The sequence below is a fragment of the Mytilus edulis genome, chromosome 3 (genome assembly GCF_963676685.1).
Source record: "Mytilus edulis chromosome 3, xbMytEdul2.2, whole genome shotgun sequence".
Taxonomy (NCBI): Eukaryota; Metazoa; Mollusca; class Bivalvia; order Mytilida; family Mytilidae; genus Mytilus; species Mytilus edulis.
In genome coordinates this window covers 87,691,988-87,713,924 of record NC_092346.1, presented here as the reverse complement: position 1 = coordinate 87,713,924, position 21,937 = coordinate 87,691,988, and the positions used below count along the sequence as shown (strand labels likewise).

The following is a 21,937-nucleotide window of genomic DNA, read 5'->3' as shown; positions in this document are numbered from 1 at the left end:
GATTACTCTAACTCAATTTGTAATTTGCGTAGCTAATACAATCGTTTTATTTTAATTCACAAAATTGCAAAATTGCAACAATCTTTACCCTTCAGTGCTTTCAAGCACGTTGATTCTTTTCACTACTTTGTGTACCACAAGAGCATATGGTAAAATGCATATATACAGAATCTTCCTGGATATTTAGATCTTAAGTCTTTGTATTTTAATATGATAGAAATGTGATGTAGATTTCTTTCTGATATTTTATCTTCATCTGTTTTAGGTATCAAAACAATTTTTGCTGGGTCAAGTTGCAATGATTTAGTGACCTTGCAAGGCTCAAACATAATCAGTGGACATTTTGACAAGAGATTAAGATTCTGGGACAGTCGTACTGATTCAAGTAACACAGAAATTATGCTTCAGGGCCGACTGACTTCACTAGATGTATCCTCAGGTAATAATACTATGATGTTAGATTTAAAAAATAGATATATGTTGTATTTGCCAAAACCAATTCAAATATTAGTTCTATTTTATGATTCAGACATGTTTTGACAATGTCAGATTTTTTATTTAATTCTATATACTTATGACAGAATCAATTTATAAGGATTACTAGAAATGGAGAGTTGAAAATATACATATCCCCAAAGTATTGTTTTGTTAATCATGTCTTACCAATAATTAGTTTTTCTCAAAAAGCAGACAAGACATTCTATTTGTCTTCATTTAAAAAAAAAGATTATTCACAAAAAAGTTAAAACCTTAAAATTTTATAAAGATAATTAATTTGAATCTACTTGTTGATAGGACGTTTTTGTTGGTTATACCAGAAGACCTTCCTTTTTAAAACCACCTGACTTTGTGACTGTTTTACAAGAACTTTACTGTAAAGGTGTCTTGTGAAAAAGAAGAGATATCATTCTCAATTAATGTCTTAAACACTGTTCCTTCTCAGTACTGAATTCCTTGTTGAAAGTTCTTAATATTTTGTCCTTAATAAAGATTTTTTGCACATAATATTTCACATTTAAATGATTTATGTCATTCAAAATACAATAAAATTCATGTGTTTGTTGTTTTGGAAACTCAATCCCATATTGAACTCTAAAGCACATGTTTTCTAGATGACTTCAATTATTTTATTTCTATTATTATCTTGTGACAAAAAGTTCTTATTTGACTTCACTGTGTACAAAAATCCAGAGAATAATATTCAAAAACAGAATTGTGAAACATGTTTTCAGATCGTTCCCAGTTGTTATGTTGTACTAGAGATGATTCACTGAAAGTCATAGATTTGAGAATGAACCAAGTGTCTTCTTCATTATAGTAAGTACAAAGTCATAGATTTGAGAATGAATCAAGTGTCTTCTTCATTACAGTAAGTACATAGTCATAGATTCGAGAATGAATCAAGTGTCTTCTTCATTATAGTAAATACAAAGTCATAGATTCGAGAATGAACCAAGTGTCTTCTTCATTATAGTAAGTACAAAGTCATAGATTTGAGAATGAACCAAGTGTCTTCTTCATTATAGTAAGTACATAGTCATAGATTTGAGAATGAATCAAGTGTCTTCTTCATTACAGTAAGTACATAGTCATAGATTCGAGAATGAACCAAGTGTCTTCTTCATTATAGTAAGTACATAGTCATAGATTTGAGAATGAATCAAGTGTCTTCTTCATTATAGTAAATACAAAGTCATAGATTTGAGAATGAATCAAGTGTCTTCTTCCTTATAGTAAGTACATAGTCATAGATTTGAGAATGAATCAAGTGTCTTCTTCATTATAGTAAGTACATAGTCAAAGATTTGAGAATGAACCAAGTGTCTTCTTCCTTATAGTAAGTACATAGTCATAGATTTGAGAATGAATCAAGTGTCTTCTTCATTATAGTAAATACAAAGTCATAGATTTGAGAATGAACCAAGTGTCTTCTTCATTATAGTAAGTACATAGTCATAGGTTTGAGAATGAATCAAGTGTCTTCTTCATTATAGTAAATACAAAGTCATAGATTTGAGAATGAACCAAGTGTCTTCTTCATTATAGTAAGTACATAGTCATAGGTTTGAGAATGAATCAAGTGTCTTCTTCATTATAGTAAATACAAAGTCATAGATTTGAGAATGAACCAAGTGTCTTCTTCATTATAGTAAGTACAAAGTCATAGGTTTGAGAATGGACCAAGTGTCTTCTTCATTATAGTAAGTACAAAGTCATAGATTTGAGAATGAACCAAGTGTCTTCTTCATTATAGTAAGTACAAAGTCATAGGTTTGAGAATGGACCAAATGTCTTCTTCATTATAGTAAGTACAAAGTCATAGATTTGAGAATGAATCAAGTGTCTTCTTCATTATAGTAAGTACAAAGTCATAGATTTGAGAATGAACCAAGTGTCTTCTTCATTATAGTAAGTACATAGTCATAGATTTGAGAATGAACCAAGTGTCTTCTTCATTATAGTAAGTACATAGTCATAGATTTGAGAATGAACCAAGTGTCTTCTTCATTATAGTAAGTACATATGTTTTGCCATTAAGGGTAATTATTTAAAACTTTGTGAAAAGTTTATCTTTTATACATGTGGCTGTGCTTATTTTAATATTTTATTGAAGAAAATTTTACACTTCTAATTTTTGTCTAGGAACCTTAACTAAATTACCCGGTACCCATATTTAAACATATATATTCAAACTAGTTGCTGAATTCATTTTAGGATGCTTACAATTGAACCATTTTCAGAACTATAGACCTCTGTGTACAACTTATTAAGTTTTTGGACAATAACTGAAGTTGAAATAAGATTTTTAGAATTATACACATAAGTTAATGTGAACAAAGAGATGGTAAGTCAATCAAGCAAGAATATATGCTTGTAATATTTTTAGAATTTGTTAGTCATTTTAAAGTTTTAATTCAACTTTTTATAAAATTGAAGAGATGCCATGTTATGTTTGTGGGAATAATTTGGCAGCTGATTGCACCAAGTTTATTTTTATAGAAACATCTAAGTGTTCATTTCTGATTATTCAAATTCTTTTAAAGCCAAAAGTGAGGGCAGGTAATTCATGTCTTCCTTGAAGAATCTTATCTGAATTATTTTCTATTTTTCAGTGCTGACCACTTTAATGTGAGCTGTGACTGGTCAAGGGCAGTGTTCAGGTACACCATATCTTTCATTTTATTTGCTTTTATATTTTTAAGTAAGAAACAACCAATCTCCTTATAACTTTTTAAAGTTATATAATAATATTAGTTAGATTATGTGTACTCTCTTTAGTTTAATATATAAGACCTTTAAAGTTACAATTAGTATTATTCCACTGTTTATACATATTTGATAGTTTCATCAATATTTGATTGGTTGAGACTATCACACGTGTCATTGAACAAGTCTTCATATTCCCCTCTGAAATGATGGGACTTCATCAGGCGACATTACACATGGTTAATGAACTTTTGAACTTTTTAGATAGTGATAGCAAAAACTCATTATCATGTTTAAATTTATTTCAGACACTAAAACAAAAAGACAAAAAATTCACTTTTGATCTGTATTGCTTATCAATGTGATTGTGTGTAGTTATAAAACAAGTGGATTAGGAAAAAAATGTATGTAAACTAATATTTTGTGTTCAGGTAGTAAACAAAGCATATTGGCACTCACACCACATCTTCCTATATCTATATATGGCATTGGAATAAATCATTCATTTCCCTAGACATTAGGGATATGAAGATTTGCTCACCCTTGAAAACCTTGGGCAGATTCCTCCTGATATATGAATATTCTTGGGTGAACAAATCTTCATATCTCATTCAGGCACAGGAGATCAATGTATAATACACCATCAGTGGGAATAGATTATCAGTACAGGGACGTTAATATCAGGCCAGTGAATATATACTCAATATTTTGTGGACAGTTTTTGTTCATTTCAAGTAAAACTAAAAGGAAACATGATTGAACTTTTTTTTTTCATGTGTGTTTGACATGTGATATTTGTTGTGGAAAATGTCTTTTTGTGCATGTAATTAACATCTATAGGCATTTATCTATCTATTGTTATTTACACCCGATATCATAGCTATTGAATATTATGGTCTAATACTATATATATCTTGTAAGGCCAAAATAAAAGGGACGGATTAAAGTTAAGCAGCAAATATTGTTGAAATTGTGATATATATCAGTTAAAATAAGGAGAGATTATAAATGTATTTGTTTATTTCAGCCCAGATGGTACTTATGCTATAGCTGGTTCACATGATGGTTCAATCTTTATCTGGAACATTGCCAAAGAAAAAGTAGAGAGGGTACTCAAAGAACACAAGTATGTACAATTTGAAAAGATATTAATAAAATAAACTACAAATTCATAAAAAACTTATTTCCCATTAAAAATTTGAAATAAACATTAAAATTAAATCACGAGATTGATAACCCCGACCTTTTCACATATTTTGAATAACAGGAATACATAACTTATCTTATATCTGTTGACAAAGATTCTAGCAAGAGTTATTTTGCTTACAATTTTTCATGGAGTGATAAATAGATTTGATGTATAAAAGGAAGTTCGCTTCTCAGTTTCAAAATAATTAACTTTCCAAAACACTAGTTTGTATTGATAGGGGATTAATAAATGAATCAAAAGTGCCAAAAAAATATATCGGTCACCATGCTTGTATTCGAGATATTAGCCATTGAAATTTTGGCAGGAAAATATTCTCTCTGGACTTTTCATAGCTTTATCATTGACAAGTTTAAGCTCTTAAAAACTATTTAAGGAATGACTGTAATATTTTTTCTGTCTATGAAGAAATAACATTAAAAATGTGGTGCACACTGAATAACGCACGTGAATCACTCTGATTCAAACAAAAAATTCTCTGAAACCGATATTATCAAGATGCTTGATTTCTTGATTGACAACATATTTGTAACGTTCGGAGGACGTGTTTTTCAACAGACTGTCGGCATCCCAATGGGAACAAACTGTGCCCCTCTACTTGCCGACTTGTTTCTTTATTATTATGAGGCTGACTTCATGCAGGAACTTCTTAGGCAGAAAGATAAGAAGTTAGCAATATCCTTTAACTCTACTTTCCGCTATATAGATGACGTTCTTTCACTAAACAATTCAAAATTTGGTGACTATGTGGAACGCATCTATCCCATCGAATTGGAGATAAAGGATACTACATATACAGTTAAGTCGGCTTCATATCTTGACTTACATCTAGAAATTGACAATGAGGGTCGGTTGAAAACAAAACTTTACGACAAAAGAGATGATTTCAGCTTTCCAATTGTGAACTTTCCATTTCTAAGTAGCAACATTCCAGCAGCACCTGCATACGGGGTATATATCTCCCAATTGATACGATATTCCCGTGCTTGCATTTCCTATCATGATTTTCTTGATAGAGGGTTACTGCTCACAAGGAAGCTATTAAACAAAGAGTTCCAAATGGTGAAGTTGAAATCATCCCTTCGTAAATTTTACGGACGCCATCACGAGTTGGTTGACCGTTATGGAATAACCGTTTCACAAATGATATCGTATATGTTCCTTACGTCGTAACTACAATCCTCTTCCCTTTCATGAATGTGACCTACCGAATTAGACTATTTACCGGATTTGTAATCGCATAAGAAACACGACGGGTGCCACATGTGGAGCAGGATCTGCTTACCCTTCCGGAGCACCTGAGATCACCCCTAGTTTTTGGTGGGGTTCGTGTTGTTTATTCTTTGGTTTTCTATGTTGTGTCATGTGTGCTATTGTTTTTCTGTTGGTCTTTTTCATTTTTAGCCATGGCGTTGTCAGTTCGTTTTAGATTTATGAGTTTGACTGTCCCTTTGGTATCTTTCGTCCTTCTTTTAACAGTGTGCACCACATTTTTTATGTTGTTTCGAATAGACAGAAAAAATATTACAGTCGTTTCTTATAATTTCCATTATAAACCGTAGAAAACCATGAAAAAACGTTGATGACGTCATGGTCATATGACTAAATTATGTCTATGGGCTGATAACAAAATAACGTCAACCAATCAGAAGATGCGTTACATCCAAAATTAAATTATTAAAAAATAATTAAAATTTTATAAGACTTTTACAGATGGCTTATTATTCTACATGTAAAAGATTTATAAAAAAGAAATAAGGGGGTCAATGGGCAAATTTTTTAAGGCATTGAAATAGATAAAACCAGAGGATTCCGAAATCTGACAAAAATCCCAAAACATGACAAGCCAGCTTCCTTAACATCTGTAGTTTCAATTGCATCTGGGAACAAAATTGACATCCATTAGTTACAGATACTTATGACTCAATCAGCAACTTTGTCATATATTCCATATTTGTTTCTCAACCATAATAATTATTATGTAGCTTGGAAAACTTCCCTATTCTAGAGGCTCATTACTACTACTCATAACATGGTTAATGAATAAATTGTGCATTTTGTGATTGTTAACAAGTAGTGGCCTTCCATGTATGAAACTCATCTCTAAAATAATTAACATTAAATTTGACTCTAATCTGACTGAAAACAAATAAATACACAGAGGTGGTAATTTGATGCCACAATATGCAGTAATATTTTTTTCTTTTTTTTCTTTCAGTAATGCTGTACTAGCATGTGCATGGCATCCTTCTGGACAATATGTTCTGAGTGCAGACAAACAGAAGAAGGCAGTCTTATGGTCAGACATATAAACATCAATCAGAATGGACTACTAACACACTGGATTCAGTTACAAACATTTGTACTTTATGTAATTGAACCTTAAACACACAGATGGTGTTTTTGTGAGAGGTGCAGATCAGAAAATATAATGGATGAAAATGCTAAGATGATTAATATATTTGATGAATAAACAAAATATGTATTCCCATCAATGGCAGGTGATAATTAAATAATATATCTATGATTTTAACATTTGTCATTCAGAGTTCATAGCATATTAACAATTAAAAACTTGACTATTCTGAGCACATTGTAGCATAACTCAACTTTGATTGACAATATGTTAAATTCTTGAAACTAAAATTATTTTTTTTACTTTCCTTTGATTTTTTTAATGTTTATTTTTATTTTTCTTGATTTATGAGATTTTTAAAAATAGTCAAAATGAGGGGACAAGGTTATCATGTGCTTGTGACCAGTTGTGTATTTGCAACATAAGATTCATGGTGCAAAAAATATTGTGTTGCAGTGTTCATCGGACTTGGACCTCAATTTCATTGTTTATGGGTCAATATTAAGTTTTCATGTTTAAGGTCTGTTTCACAAATACTGTATACAATTAGTAAACTCATTTTGGTGTAAGGAAGGCTTGTAAGATGCACATGTCTGTTTGGCAGTACTATCGGAATTTTAACCTCATTTTCCTGGTACATTTTCAGGCTATATTGTATGCTATGTAATTCAATAAAAAGAAGTTAGAAGAGTTTGCATATTACACATCCTAAAAAAAAAAAATTGTATACAGGTAGAATCTACAGCCATGTAAAGAGCTGAATATTTAAACAAAAAAACCTAAATTTTATTTTATTAGAAAATGCCTTTAAAGCATTTTTGTGCTTTGATGTTTTAAACAAATCAGGGAGGGAGGGTTTTTTTAAATCTTTTTTGTTAACATTTAAGAGAGACAGTTTCCAATACTCATACAATTTGCTTTAAAGTATTGTTCTTAAATATATGTGTGTTATACAAGGATTACAAAGTAAATTTATTAGAGAAACCAAGGATTTGTATAGCAAAAACTATAAAAAAAACTTGGAGAATTACAATTAGTTGTTGATAATCAATAATTGACCCATTTGCAATATCAAGTGCAATATTAAGTAATGAAATAGACAAAAGAAATAAAGTGCCAAAATCTGTGTATGAAAATGAAAAAAAAGGTTTAAGCTATTTAATTGTTTAGTAATGTGGAAAAGGGTATGAAAATGCTTATGATTATTTTTTTTAAAACAAGTTTAATTCAACTTAAATAATTTAAGCAAAAAATTAACATTTTTCAAATTTATATTTTTTCATAAAAGGTCCATTTAAAATAACTATCATGCCCTAATCATAACAGATTGTTCCAGTTTATTTCAGTTAAGTCAATTTTTCTGTGCATCTTTTTGATTTACTGTAAGGTGAATGAACTTTAAAAACATTCTGAATTAAGGCTTGTGTGATACTTCTTGAAAAATATAAGAACTGATAAAGGTATTGTTGTGATAACTTTAAGTATGTTGTTCATATATTGATGATATGACACAGTGCCATTTGATTGGTCATCATTAAATTTTCTATCATTCCTTTGCACTGCAGTCCTAATTATAAGATCGTCAAACACCCCCTCTTTCAGTTCTCCATTAAGATACTTGGTAAACTTGGAAAATCTTTCTTTTCTTCACCTAAAATGTCCTTGAAATCGTTTTTCGTCCTCATTTAAAGATTTCTTGTTTTTGCTGATCAACACAGGCATCCAACTGGGGAATGGAAATTGAATTTAGAAAATATGTTATTATCTAAAGAAGATGTGTAAATGTGTATAATTATTTATTGATTAAATTGTCACCAGAATTGTTATTTCAATTTTTCTGTATTTGTTAATACAGATTGTTTGAATTACATAACTTTGATTATTTTCTCTCTTATCATGACTAAATGTCAATTATAATGAATGCCGTGCTCAGTCTACTTAGTTCTAAAATAGCATTCTAGTAATTAGTTATCATTAATTATGTCTTACGAAATGATCATTATTGTTTAAAATTTTTTTACTTAAATTAAATGTCAAATGTTAAATACATAATAAACAATATTAGGGGGAAAAACGAAGAAAAAAGAAGTTTGTTTGAATACTTGTTATCAAGTAGTATTTTATGCTTGTGACCATAAGATTTTTTTTTTTCAATAGTAGCAGTGGCAGATGGGGAGGGTTCTGGGGGTTGGAACTTTGAACACCCCTTTTTTTGGACGATCAATGCATTTAAATGAGGACATGTAGTTGGACCCCCCCCCCTTTTTTCTATCCTGGTTTGGGGAAACCCCCTTTTACAAATGGCTGTATCCGCCCCTGAATAGGCAGTGTTATTGAGTGGGTATATTTAGGGATATAGTATATCCTGTTTTAATTTTTTTTGATTTTTTCCACCCTTACAATTTAAGATTGTAAGAGTTATAGTTCTATGATTGTCACTTACTATTGTCATAGGTATGTAGGAGAAAGTCTCAAGCCATTTTATACTACATGTATCCCTTGGTTTTCCTCTATACTATTCTTGCCTGTAGGAACGAATCCAAAGTGTATGGCATTACTAGCAAGTAGTGTTTTAGCTCTGGCAATTCTTACAACATATTTTTCAAAAGTTCCTCAGTTGAAAATTAATTTTGTTTTGTACAAACACCAAAATTCATCTCCTTCAGGCTGATTTATGTATTAATAGCCACTGCAATTTTTGTCTCACTTGAAGGAAAAAAAGCAAGACAAAGGTATGCTGTTTCCGACGTCAGTGATGACGTTGGCAGCGTCAACAATGTATAAGTTTGTGATTAGGTCTAGTTTATTTAGTACTACTGATGACAAGTCAAAGATATTGGGTATGCAGTTGTATTAGTATTGGCACATCTCATCACCATGGAGATTATTTACCCCCATCCCCTCAGGTATGGTCTATTGACTTTGAAACTTTTGCTTAGTGTTCATGTATTAGTTTGTGATTAGGTCAGTTTATGGGGAACCACTAGTGATAGGTCAATGATATTTGGTATGCAGTTGTATTATCATTGGCACATCTCATTACCATGGAGATTATTTGAAACCACCCCCTCAGTTATGGTTTATTGACTTTGAAATTTTGCTTAGTTTACATGTATTAGTTTGGGTTTAGGTTTGTTTAAAGGGAACTACTTATGATAAGTCAATGGTATTTGGTATGTGGTTGTATTAGCATTGGCACATCTCATTTCCATGGTTAGCCATGTACCTTTAGTCATGGTTCATTGACTTTGAATATTTGCAAAACTTACATGTTAAAGTGTTCGTCTTTTAATTTCAACATTTGCATTACACGGCCGACACTCGGCTAACCGAGAGATTGGTCGGTTAATCTATATTGAGTATGCGGCTCACACGTTAACGGAGAAAATATGGAAAATGTCCGGAAACTATACTCAAAAGTCATTTATTGCTAGATGATATATATATAGTATTCTTTTCTATTAATATATATATAGGTAATCAAACAAGTCTCGCTGATATTTACTTGTTTATTATTTCATGCTGATAATTTTACAACTTAGCTGTTAGATTATAAGACTAATGTTGATTTAAGATATTGATGCTTACCTGAAAACAACCCTGGATTTCTGGTATTAACAAACAGGGACTCTTCACTTGTATGCTGGACTAGTGAGGTATATTGTTAACAGCAGAAAGTGCAATTTGTTGTTGAATAAAAATTAAAAAAAAGAGTATGCGGCTATATGGGCGATTGGTCTGTTAATCGGGTTGGTTGTACATCTGTTAAGAGTAAAACGCTTAATTTAATGTCAAACTCTATTAAATATACAGATTTTTGGCATGTTATAAGAACTAAATCAAAAAAAGAAAAGTGTCTGACAAAATGATATCTATCATAGAACATTTTGCACTTGTAAAAACATTTCTTAGTCTGCGCAGTTTTCAGTAAAACTAAAAGGCGTCGCGCAAGTATGTAGTATTTATGCTTATACGCATAGCAATTTTTTTAATAAAAGGCGAAACAAACAAATTTAGATATCATTTAAAGGACAAAAAATAGTACTGTGGTTCTAAAAAATAAATTGACATTAGTAAATATTTCATAATTGTAAAATAACATGAATAATACCACATTTTAGTGAAAATTATGGGAATAAAGTCTGTTAATGGGTTGGACAAATGAAATTGTGTCAGTTAAGAGTTATTTAGCCACGACAATAATTTTGCTACCTTTATATTTTCCCCTTGAAAAATTTAAGAATGAGATGTTCCTGAGTAAACAAAAATGACAATACGGTGCCCAGTATCCTAGAAAGAGCATTTTTATTTTGACTTTCTTTGCATTTTATTGAAGGGTGTGTCACTTCAATATAGCGTGATATGGATTGGCCTCTGGAATATGCATGAATTTTTTATTGACGTTTTCAATTAGCCTTAATTTTTGTGTCTGTTCGAAGTAGCAAGTTCTCAATTCCGACTGAAAGTGTCTTTCTAATACAACACATGGTACATATAACGTGTTCTCGTTCACATATGAGCATGATATTTGTCACTGGACGTTAAACCCTAATTCGTCAGCATCATCCAATTGGTTCTTTTCTTCTATTACTTAATCATATGTTGTTTACAAATCACTCTAAAGAAGTAAACGGAAAGGGGCGAATGCAGCTACATTTGGTTATTTTAAGTTTCAATTCATTTTATTCGGTATAGTTCCTTTCTACATAAGTGCAGAGGAGAAATACAGTTGTCTATGTTGGCCGGTGAAGTCCATTTCGCGTTTTCACGATTCCCCCTTTCATATTCTATAGGGCGAAAATGCGAAGTCGAAAACGCAAAAACGCGAAGTCGAAAATGAGAAATCGGTTTCGCGTTTTCGTTATATAGAATATGTATGGCGAAAACGCTAAAGCGCTAAAACGCAAAATAGCATTAACCTGCCACCATAGTTGTCCGCATGTAAACTTCTAAAATTTGTCACCAATATAAGTACATCGCAATCCGTTACTGTTTCAACAGCAATCAGTTTTTCATGTTTGTATTCTTAAACAAGTATTATTTTTCTCTCGGTTTTAGCAATGTATCACTCTTTTCTGTCTTTATATATTATTCTTTATTCCGCGTTTCCATCCAGATTCTTGTGAATAACATGAGGGTCCGGATTGGGGGGTATTGTTTATTTCTGTATTCTTTAAATTGTTATGTCATTTTTTTCTACATCTTATTTATCTTACTCATTATTCTTTCTTTATTTTTCATATTTTGTCATCCCAATATATTTTACTTACTGATGTTTAGTTACTATCTCTGATTTATATACTGGTTACCAATGTAGATGACAAATTTGTGTCATTCATGACAATTAAACAGAATCAACATGATATATGCGATCATTCTTGGATGAAATTAATATTACTTTAATATTACACTTTTTGAAACCATTTTTATCAATTTTCAATTTCATGTGTTGTTTCCGTAAATGTTATGTTTCATTGCTCATGTGTTGTTTTCGTATATTTTAGCCGCTCGTCTTGAGCCTACTCATTTGATCAGATAACACCCCATATAGCAATAAAATTATACTTTTATTGCCATTCATAACTCTTAACAGACCAATTAACAGACCGGGTTTTATACATCCGACCCATTAACAGACCAGGTTTTAAATAAAGATTGATTTATGTCACCAAAATACAGATTTTCGTGTAGATTTTTCACACAATGATATCAATATGGTTAACAAACATAATGCCTTTCTTTTTTCGATGTTAAAAATATTGAATGCAAGTAAATTTAACCAATGTGTCATTTTGTGTACATTTTATGTGTGTAAAATGTGTATAAATTTAATGATGAGTAACCCGCCTTTTCATTTTATAGATCGTACATCGAAGCTAGAAAAATAATAATTACACCACTAAATTCAGTACATTGAATTGTTTTGTTGGACATGAATACTTTTTATGATGAAAGTATATTTAGAAAGTTATACAATGAAATATGCTGAACTTTCAATGATTTTCTCGATAACACCTGATAAACAGACTTTAGCCAACCCGATTAACAGACCAACCGCCGATATAGCCGCATACTCAATATTGATTAACCGACCAATCTCTAGGTTAGCCGAGTGTCGGCCGTGCATTATAGAAATTACAAAAAAGCGAGACATATCTCTGTGATAACAGTTTATTTACATCCAATTTGTCTGATTATGTATATAAAAATCTTTGCCTCTCCAAACCTTTTGTTTCAAGATGGTCTGATAAAGAAGATAATTGAGAAAACCACGTGTAATGAGTATCTATAAACTGCCCAGACTATATTTGTTTGAAATTCCTTCTTTTATTTTTCAAATTGCATACTTTTTATTAGTGCTACAAAATACCACACATAAGTGCTTATTATTAATTTTTCCTCCTCAAATTATTACATAATTTATGGGAAGAATAGTTCTATATTTAGTAAAACATGATTAAAATAGTGTCAAATATATAAGCTGATAACTTCTATTAGTTATACATATTGTTTCTCATTCCATCACTGATAAATCACTCACAACGTTCCTTAAGACTGATAAAGTTAGTCTCAGCTAAGAAGCTTAAGAGTAATTTGTTCCTAACAATGGGGTGTTTTTTTTATTTTATGTAAGTGTTATATAATTTTATCAATTACTTTCATCTGTTATTTTGTTACAATGTGATAAGAATATAGAGCTTGTTAATTGATAAAGTTGAAAGTTTAAACATATTAGATACCTACCTGATATGATTTATAACTATTGTATATACTATAGCTAAAATAGGTTTTTCACACATTTATTGTAGGACTGGAATCCAACTTTTGAAAGAAATAGCTATGAGATATAGAAAAATAAATGTATAATTTTTTTTTCAATTATAATATTAATGTAAGTGAAGTAGTGATACAATAATTCACTTTAGCAGCCAATCAGTTTTGTCAAAATTAGCAATGAGACATTGCTTATGAATAATTCACTTGCAAGTTAATAATTGGATCTCATCAAATACGTATTCAAACACCTTAACTTGAGATGTGTTACACATGAACTAGGCGTGTTCAACTATTAAAAAGAAAAGAAAGTCAACATTTAAAAAGATGGTTGACTGATTTGATGTACAAATATTTATTCTTATACAGATAAAAACAATTATTAACATAATATGTGCAGTTTTTGTGCACATCAATAAAGTTAAGATTTCATTATAATTTTCAAATTAATAGATAAATTGAATTGAATGCAAGTTGGACAATATTTTTCTTTCAGATAATGGATTACTTATCATTTTCAAAGCTTAAAAATCTCCTATCACACATTTTTGTGTACTCCTAAGCCTTAAGAAAAGGTCAATACATTAAGGTTTAGGGTATCATTATTGCCCTTAGAGTTTGTTGCTTGCAGAAAAGGGTTTGGTAGATTCGTATGATCCATATTCTCTATCTATGAATTTATCATAAAATCAGCTACTGAAAAAGTATTCTGACCATCAATCATTTGTTATTGTTTACTATCTAATGTTATTTATAATAAATGTTTAATATTGCTGAAATAAATAATGTTAATTTATTGTGTCAAGTTTTTATTTGCATGAAATACAAATTTATATTACCCCAGTTACATATAACCTATGGAACGTTGTTTTACCCAGGGTTTGGAAAATGTCTGTACTGAGTCAGGAATATGACAGTTGTCTGTCAGGTCTTTTTAGCACTCTCGTGTGTATAATTCCTGCCACATTTCTTTAAAACTTATATCATAGGTTTAATTAAGGTGGATCGGGACTATTCGACTGTGCATAATTTCACGCATGAATTACCATGCACACGAAAAGTTTGTGTCGTTAATTCACTATTATTTTTTTTAATATTTTGATTGATTAAAAATGTTAGATTATTGTACTTTTGTCGCTAACAAATTATTATTGTTATTATGTGTATCTATGAAAGACTCAAAATGACATTTCACCCAATTTCATCCTTTTCCTGCCAAAATTTTGGGTTTAATGCCAAATTATTTTTTTTCTTATCAGTGACCTATGTTTTTTATTTGCTCATTCTTTGAAACAATATTTCAGCTTTTTATATACAGTTTTGGACCAAGTGTCATAGAACTTTTTTTTAATATTCTGATAAAAATATGTCAACAGCTCTATTTTCCCTATCATTTCATTGAAAAACAGTTCCTTTTACATACCTCTTTAAAAGTAATATTTTGAGCTTAAATGGTCCGGGACCCCCTATTTTTTTTCTCGACCAATTTGATTCACAAAATATTAAAAATTACGGCACTTCTGATAGAAACTTCGAAAAGGCCCTAGCCACCTTAAGCAATGTGTTGGACAAGATGATCAACAAATCATTTAATTTTTCAGTACTGATCATTTATTTTTTATAGAGTTATGCCCCTTAGAAACATTAGTTATATGGAAAATTCATCATGAGTGCCATCATTTTTACAATTCTTGCTAGATTTTTATGAATATCATAGTTTTATTATAGCAATGTCTTTGAAAAGTTCAAAATCAGTGTCGATCAAATTTTTTCTAAAGAGTTATGCCCCTTGGAAACATTAATTTCTAAAATGGAAATTGCTTTCTTTTATTTACATGTCAAATTCTGTTCTTTAATTTACATTTCATATTCTCTTGGTTAGTAGTTAAAAAAATTTCACTAGTCACCTAATGAAGGGAAATAAACATCTGCTTATAAACCTGGCCTCATGGCAAATTTCAAAATATTTTGAAATTTTTGGATGAGACATTTTTAGTGTTAATTACACACCCATTCTTATCTGTATAAGGGATTTGGGTTAAGGGTATTTTGAAGGCAATACTTTTTATGACTTTGCGTTTTCGCTAGCCTATACTTATCATTGAGTCACCCCTTCATTAGCGAAGATGAACCACCCGAGGATCACTCAAGAAATGGCTTATACCTATGATCTAGCTTGCATATGTGGACTAAAGAAGATTTCACTTACTCAATGGTTATCAATAGATTCATCTTTGTGCAGTTGCCCTCAGGGAAAAATATTAAAATTAATAAAGTTGACCGTTGCCATAACGTATAATTATAATATACAATAAAGATTTTATGATTTGTGGTTGCTGAGATTCTTTGGAAATTATGACATACATATAGGACAACAAACAGCAAAGTGATATCTGACCACCACTTAATAAGTTTAGCCTGTGGATAATGATTTGAACCTGATAATGGACCCACAATTATTGTTTTCACAGGATGTATTAGACTTAATAAATCACTAGCAGTATGTTGAAAATTGAAATTCCCTATTGCAGTGTCTATCATTACCAATAGCAATTACCACAATTACCTGCCCAATCTGTCTGGAAAGAATCAATCAGTTTTAATTATATACTGAGTGCCAATGAAAACGCTGCACTTTTTTTTTTCAAAAGAATCTTATAAGTTTTATTTTATTTATATTAGAACTTTGTATTGTTGGTTGAAAATGACTTTTAAGACAATTGTCGACAACTTTAAGGTTGAGTGATTTTTGGAACAAATGCGAAGTAAGGATTATTTTGAACGGACATAAACCGAGTTCACCGCTTTTCAACATACGCACCATTTTCACGATTTTGTCATTTAAAGCTTGGCTAATGTCATGAATTTTCCCGCCCTTATTGTTAAGAAACTGCAATAAACATCTGAGTAAATGTCAGGACTTTCTGATAACCAGCGACATGCAGTTTTGGGCATGATCCAATGTAGCCTTTCACAGCATACAATTACTGAGAAGACTGAAGTTATAGCCTCTACAATAACCCAAATCATCCACAAATTCAACCAAAATGGATCTTTAATGATAAGCCACATCCCAGATACAAAAAGCAAAAAACGCTCAACAAGACCGATACATTTGGTCTTTAACATATCCGATATCGACTCTGATGGTTGTTCAAAGGTCACAAAAGTTCAATGGTGGTCACGGTAGAACCTTTGGATCAATTTCAGTAAAGCACCATTTGCGCTGAAATTGTTAAAGAGCACCACAGTCTTGCCTTATTGACATTTAAACGGCCGTCTGGCGTAAACATCCAATTCTGTAGACCAAAAATCATTCATTATGTACCAAAAACCGGCAGTGGAGGTTACATAGACATTTGGCACCCGCCTTGGCCAAAAGTCATGCTTTTCGCCGGAATTTGGTCTGAATGAGCAAATTTTGCATTAGATTTGACATGGTTTAGACCAAGAAAACCACCCCCAATATCATAAAGTCAGCTTGAGTTTGCTTTGCGGGACAGTTGGAATAACATTCCTCGGGATGATCAATTCCATGGCACTGTCGAGATAGCGCTGCACCACAGGGTTGTAACATTTTTTGTTAGGACTGTGAGTTGATGATTCGACATTGGATGTTTCGTTTACCTATTGCGCACGAAAGATGACAATGAAACATTTTTGTTTGATGTCGATCTATTGTTAAAATTGTTAATTTTCAAGAACAATTTATTTTGAAAGATTATCATTTCTAATATAATTTTTTTTTTTGAAAAACCAAGTGTTGCGTTTTCATTGGCACTCAGTACATTTTATTACTTTGAGTTATAGTATATTAAGTAGTCCAGAAACTTACAATGAATAATTATTTTCTTCTACTTTAATGATGGTAAAGACGAGGACAAAATTTGATTTTTTTTTCTAATTCACTATATCTACCCTGCAGTCAAATAAATCACATGATTATAATTATCAAAGGAGAACACTTCTTATTTCCAATTTGACATTCCAAAATTTCAATTGGTCAGGTAAAGTAAAGTCCTCTGGTGATATAAGTGATATTTTAAGGCACTGATCATTCAGCTAAAAGGAAGGGATTATGCTGGTATTTTTGTTTCGCCTGCATTAAATATCACAGAAGGCAAGATATAGGTACAATGTATTGCTTTTTCAGCAAAGTATGTGTCAACAATTGTTTTATGTTCTGCTTTATTTTGTATGGAGTTGCATTACTATTAGTACATATCAGTTTGAGGACTATTTTGAGGCCCTGTCCCCAAGGTCATGGTCAATGGCTTAATTAGTTACTGATTTTCAATGTTAAGTTTTCTACTTTTAAAGTTAGTTTGATAGGAACTACTTACAAATTATAGACAACAATATTTTCTATAGTTAAATTACTGTATGTACATCTCAGTTTGTTGACCAATTTGTAGCTCTGCACACTAGCACATGGTCCAGCAACTTTGAATTATTAAACAAAATATGTTGCTGTCCATCCGATTGTCTTCTCTCTAAATTTTATGCTAACAGGTGAGACATATCACTGCATGTGTCAACAGTTTATTTTTAAATAACTTGTATGATTCTATAAATTTCTTTGGAAACAAAATTCAAAGGGGAAGTGAACAAATTAAGAATACAGTAAATACAACAATGAGTTTCAAAAAATATTGATGCTCCTGTATGCTTCTAGAATAAGTTTGTATTGATCACTTTCAGTCATTATCTCACACTAGTAATCTGTTAGTGACTGTCTCATGCCAGAAATCCCTGTCAGTCATCTGTTAGCAACCATTACTAAACTAATCACTGTCAGTCACTATCTCACACTTGTAATCACTGTCAGTCAGTTTCATTATACTTATCATTGTCAATCTCCATATCATGCTTATAATCAATATCAGTCACTGTCTCGTGCTAATAATCTCTGCCAGTCACTATCACACTGGTAATGTAATCACTGTCAGTCAGTGTATAATGCTAGTAATCCCTGTCAGTAACTATCTCAAACAAGTAAATCACTGTCAGTCACTATTTCATCCTAGTAATCACTGTCAGTTACTGTCTCATGCTAGTTATATCTGTCAGTCACTATATTGTGTCAGTTATCACTGTCAGTCATTGTCCCATGCTTGAAATCACTGTCAGTCAGTGTATAATGCAAGTAATCCCTGTCAGTTACCATCTCAACCTAGTAATAACTGTCAGTCACTAAATCACACTTGTAATCCGTTAGTGATTGTCTCGTGCTAGAAATCCTTGTCAGTCAAAATCTCGGACCAGTAATAACTGTCAGTCAAAATCTCGAACTAGTAATAACTGTCAGTCAAAATCTCGAACTAGTAATAACTGTCAGTCACTATCTCATGCTAATAATCACTGTAAGTCACTATCACATGTTAGTTATTACTGTCACACTATCTCACAATAGAAATCTGTTAGTGACTGGCTCATGCTAGTTATAACTGCCAGTCACTATATCCCACTAGTAATCACTGTCAGTCACTATCTTATGCTAGTAATCCATGTCAGACACTTCATCTAATTGTAATCTGTCAGTCACTACCTCGTGCTATTAATAACTGTCAGTCACTTTCACACTAGTAATCACTGTCAGTCACTATCTCATGCTAATAATCACTGTAAGTCACTATCACATGTTAGTTATTACTGTCACACTATCTCACAATAGAAATCTGTTAGTGACTGGCTCATGCTAGTAATAACTGTCAGTCACTATATCCCACTAGTAATCACTGTCAGTCACTATCTTATGCTAGTAATCCATGTCAGACACTTCATCATGCTAGTAATCTGTCAGTCACTACCTCGTGCTATTAATAACTGTCAGTCACTTTCACACTAGTAATCACTGTCAGTCACTATATCACACTAGTCATCATTGTCAGTCATTATATCACACTAGTAATCACTGTCAATCACTATCTCATGCTAGTAACCCCTGTCAGACACTTCATCATGCTAGTAATCTGTCAGTCACTACCTCGTGCTGTTAATAACTGTCAGTCACTTTCACACTAGTAATCACTGTCAGTCACTATAGCATGCTAGTAATCCCTGTCAGACACTTCATCATGCTAGTAATCTGTCAGTCACTACCTCGTGCTAGTAATCACTGTCAGTCACTATATCACACTAGTAATCACTGTCAGTCACTATATCACACTATTTATCACTGTCAGTCACTAAATCACACTAGTTATTACTGTCAGTCACTGCCTCACGATAGTAATCACTGGCAATCACTATCTCTCACACATGTAATTACTGTCAGTACATGTCTCCTAATACTTATTAATTATTTATACCATTCATAGCTCGCACACTAGCTTCCAGAGTGTTACTTTTTCTCTCTAAGTCTTTCAAACTTTTCGTAAGTGCATGCAGATCAGCAAATAGCGTGCAGTGTGACAGTTGTTTTTATTTTCTCAATACTTTCCGTATCAGATTCAATCTTTTTTTCCCTGACATGTCGATGCGAGATCGGATTTTAATTATATTAGTATTATCTATAGTGATATCCTTTAATGGTATCGGCCTTTTTGCTGTCTCTTATACCTGTTTTATAGAATTGCGTTTGTTGTTGGGGTTTTTTCTTCTTTTTCGGAATAGAGTTTTATGTTACGCTCTTCTGTATTGTTTGTGACCAAAAGGGAAGAAAACAGTAGTAATCTGTATGTTCGTACATTATATCTTAAATGATTTTCCGTTAGTCACAATTTGTGTTGTTGTTAGTCTAAAGAGCTATTGGGTTTGTTCACACTTTTTATTGATTCTGGGCGATTTGGGGCTTTACATAATGTACATTGTTAGGCCAACTAAAATTAATTAGTAGATTTTCATCCAAATTTTTGAAAAAAATGGGGCGGGTGGGAGGATTTTATTTTTTAAATTTTATTTCATATGAAACCTTCTTGTCACGTGTTATTCATATATGCAAGTGTAATAATAAGCTTATATCATGTAAATACATCCATAAGGTATCGTGTATAAGACATTAAACAATCAAAACCCAGGAGTATAACCAAAGACTCATAAATTAAACCAAAAGACATTTACATCAACAGTTACAAATAATAAGTAGAAAAACATCACGAACTCCACTAAAAAACAGGAGTGAAATCAGGTGCTCCGGAAGGGTAAGCATTTCCTGCACAGTATATGGCACCCATCATGTTATTTCTTTGTTCAGTTCGGTAATGATGGAAGGTTGTTATGATTGAGGAAGAATATCACTGAGATATGATTTCTGACACTCTTTTGTCATAATGGCCAATCAGCTCATGATGGCGACCATAAAATTGCTTGAGTAATGACCTTAAGTTCATTTGATTGATTCATAGCCCTGTCTTAGCAACTTTTGAGAAAGCAGTATTCCTTGTTCAACAAAATTAAGGTACTTTTAGCTAGCTCTAGAGTAACGTATCAATTGAGACACATACTCCATATGCTGATGCCGCTTTTTCAAATTCGTAAATATATATATCTGATTGGCAACCACTGTTCTACATGTAATTGCCACTTTAGAAACCTATTTTATAGTAAACAACAGAAATGTGGAGAAATGCTCTCTTAAGTTGGACTATCTATATCAAATGTATTTTGCTTTCTAAGCAAAGTTTTTTTTTGTCCTAATAAAATGAAACAAAGGCATTGGTATGAAACAGGAGCACGATAAGTACGGAATAAAATGAAAACTCAAACAGTGTTGAAATAATTAATAGGGTTGGTCCTTAATATGCAAGATGCAAACATAATTACAATGTAAAACATAAACTTTAAGTTGTTTAATGACTCTATCGTGGGTATTGGGACAGAGGATGTTTGCTGTTTTTCTACAAAAAACGAAAGGCATGGATAAATCTAAATCTAAGAGCTTGCTATAAATTAATAAATTAAAAATGCGTATATTTGTCGATTTTCTGAACTCAAAATACGGTCACCAATCTATACAGTTCATGCTTGAGTCAATTTCTGTATTCCAGTCAAACGTGTTCCACGATTCTTACGCTTTTGGGTTTCATTCACAGTCCAAATTTCTTGACACAAAGTCATTGTATAAATAAAAGAAATCCAAGGTGTTTTTCTCACAAACATTTGTGTCATTTGTGACATACTGCGATTTGCGTTCTTGGACACAGCGTATTACTCGTAACCCGAATATTTCACGCCCTTCTCGTAATCAATCTCTATTCTCGGTAAATGATGTTGTCATCATATATCAGCAGAATATATCGATTTAATCATTCAGTAAGAATTCTCTAAGAAATACGAAAACCGAAATTTATAGAAAAAGGAAGTTTCACATGAAACGAAATTATCGACGGTTACCGGTAACGGAAATGAACAAAATACGGAAATAGTAATTTTTTCAAAAATAAAAAAAATCG

At 31.7% G+C, this 21,937-nt stretch overlaps 1 protein-coding gene across 1 annotated transcript in view; it reads left to right on the top strand.

Annotated features, from left to right (window-relative positions):
- Nucleotides 1-8,590, top strand: part of LOC139517709 (autophagy-related protein 16-1-like) — a 32,034-nt gene extending 23,444 nt beyond the window's left edge. The window contains exons 14-18 of the mRNA XM_071309067.1: nt 266-439; nt 1,233-1,317; nt 3,114-3,161; nt 4,235-4,333; nt 6,633-8,590. Coding sequence (XP_071165168.1) covers nt 266-439; nt 1,233-1,317; nt 3,114-3,161; nt 4,235-4,333; nt 6,633-6,726 — 500 coding nt within the window. The 3' untranslated portion in view covers nt 6,727-8,590. The remainder of the gene's footprint in view (nt 1-265; nt 440-1,232; nt 1,318-3,113; nt 3,162-4,234; nt 4,334-6,632) is intronic.
- Nucleotides 8,591-21,937: the final 13,347 nt, after the last annotated feature.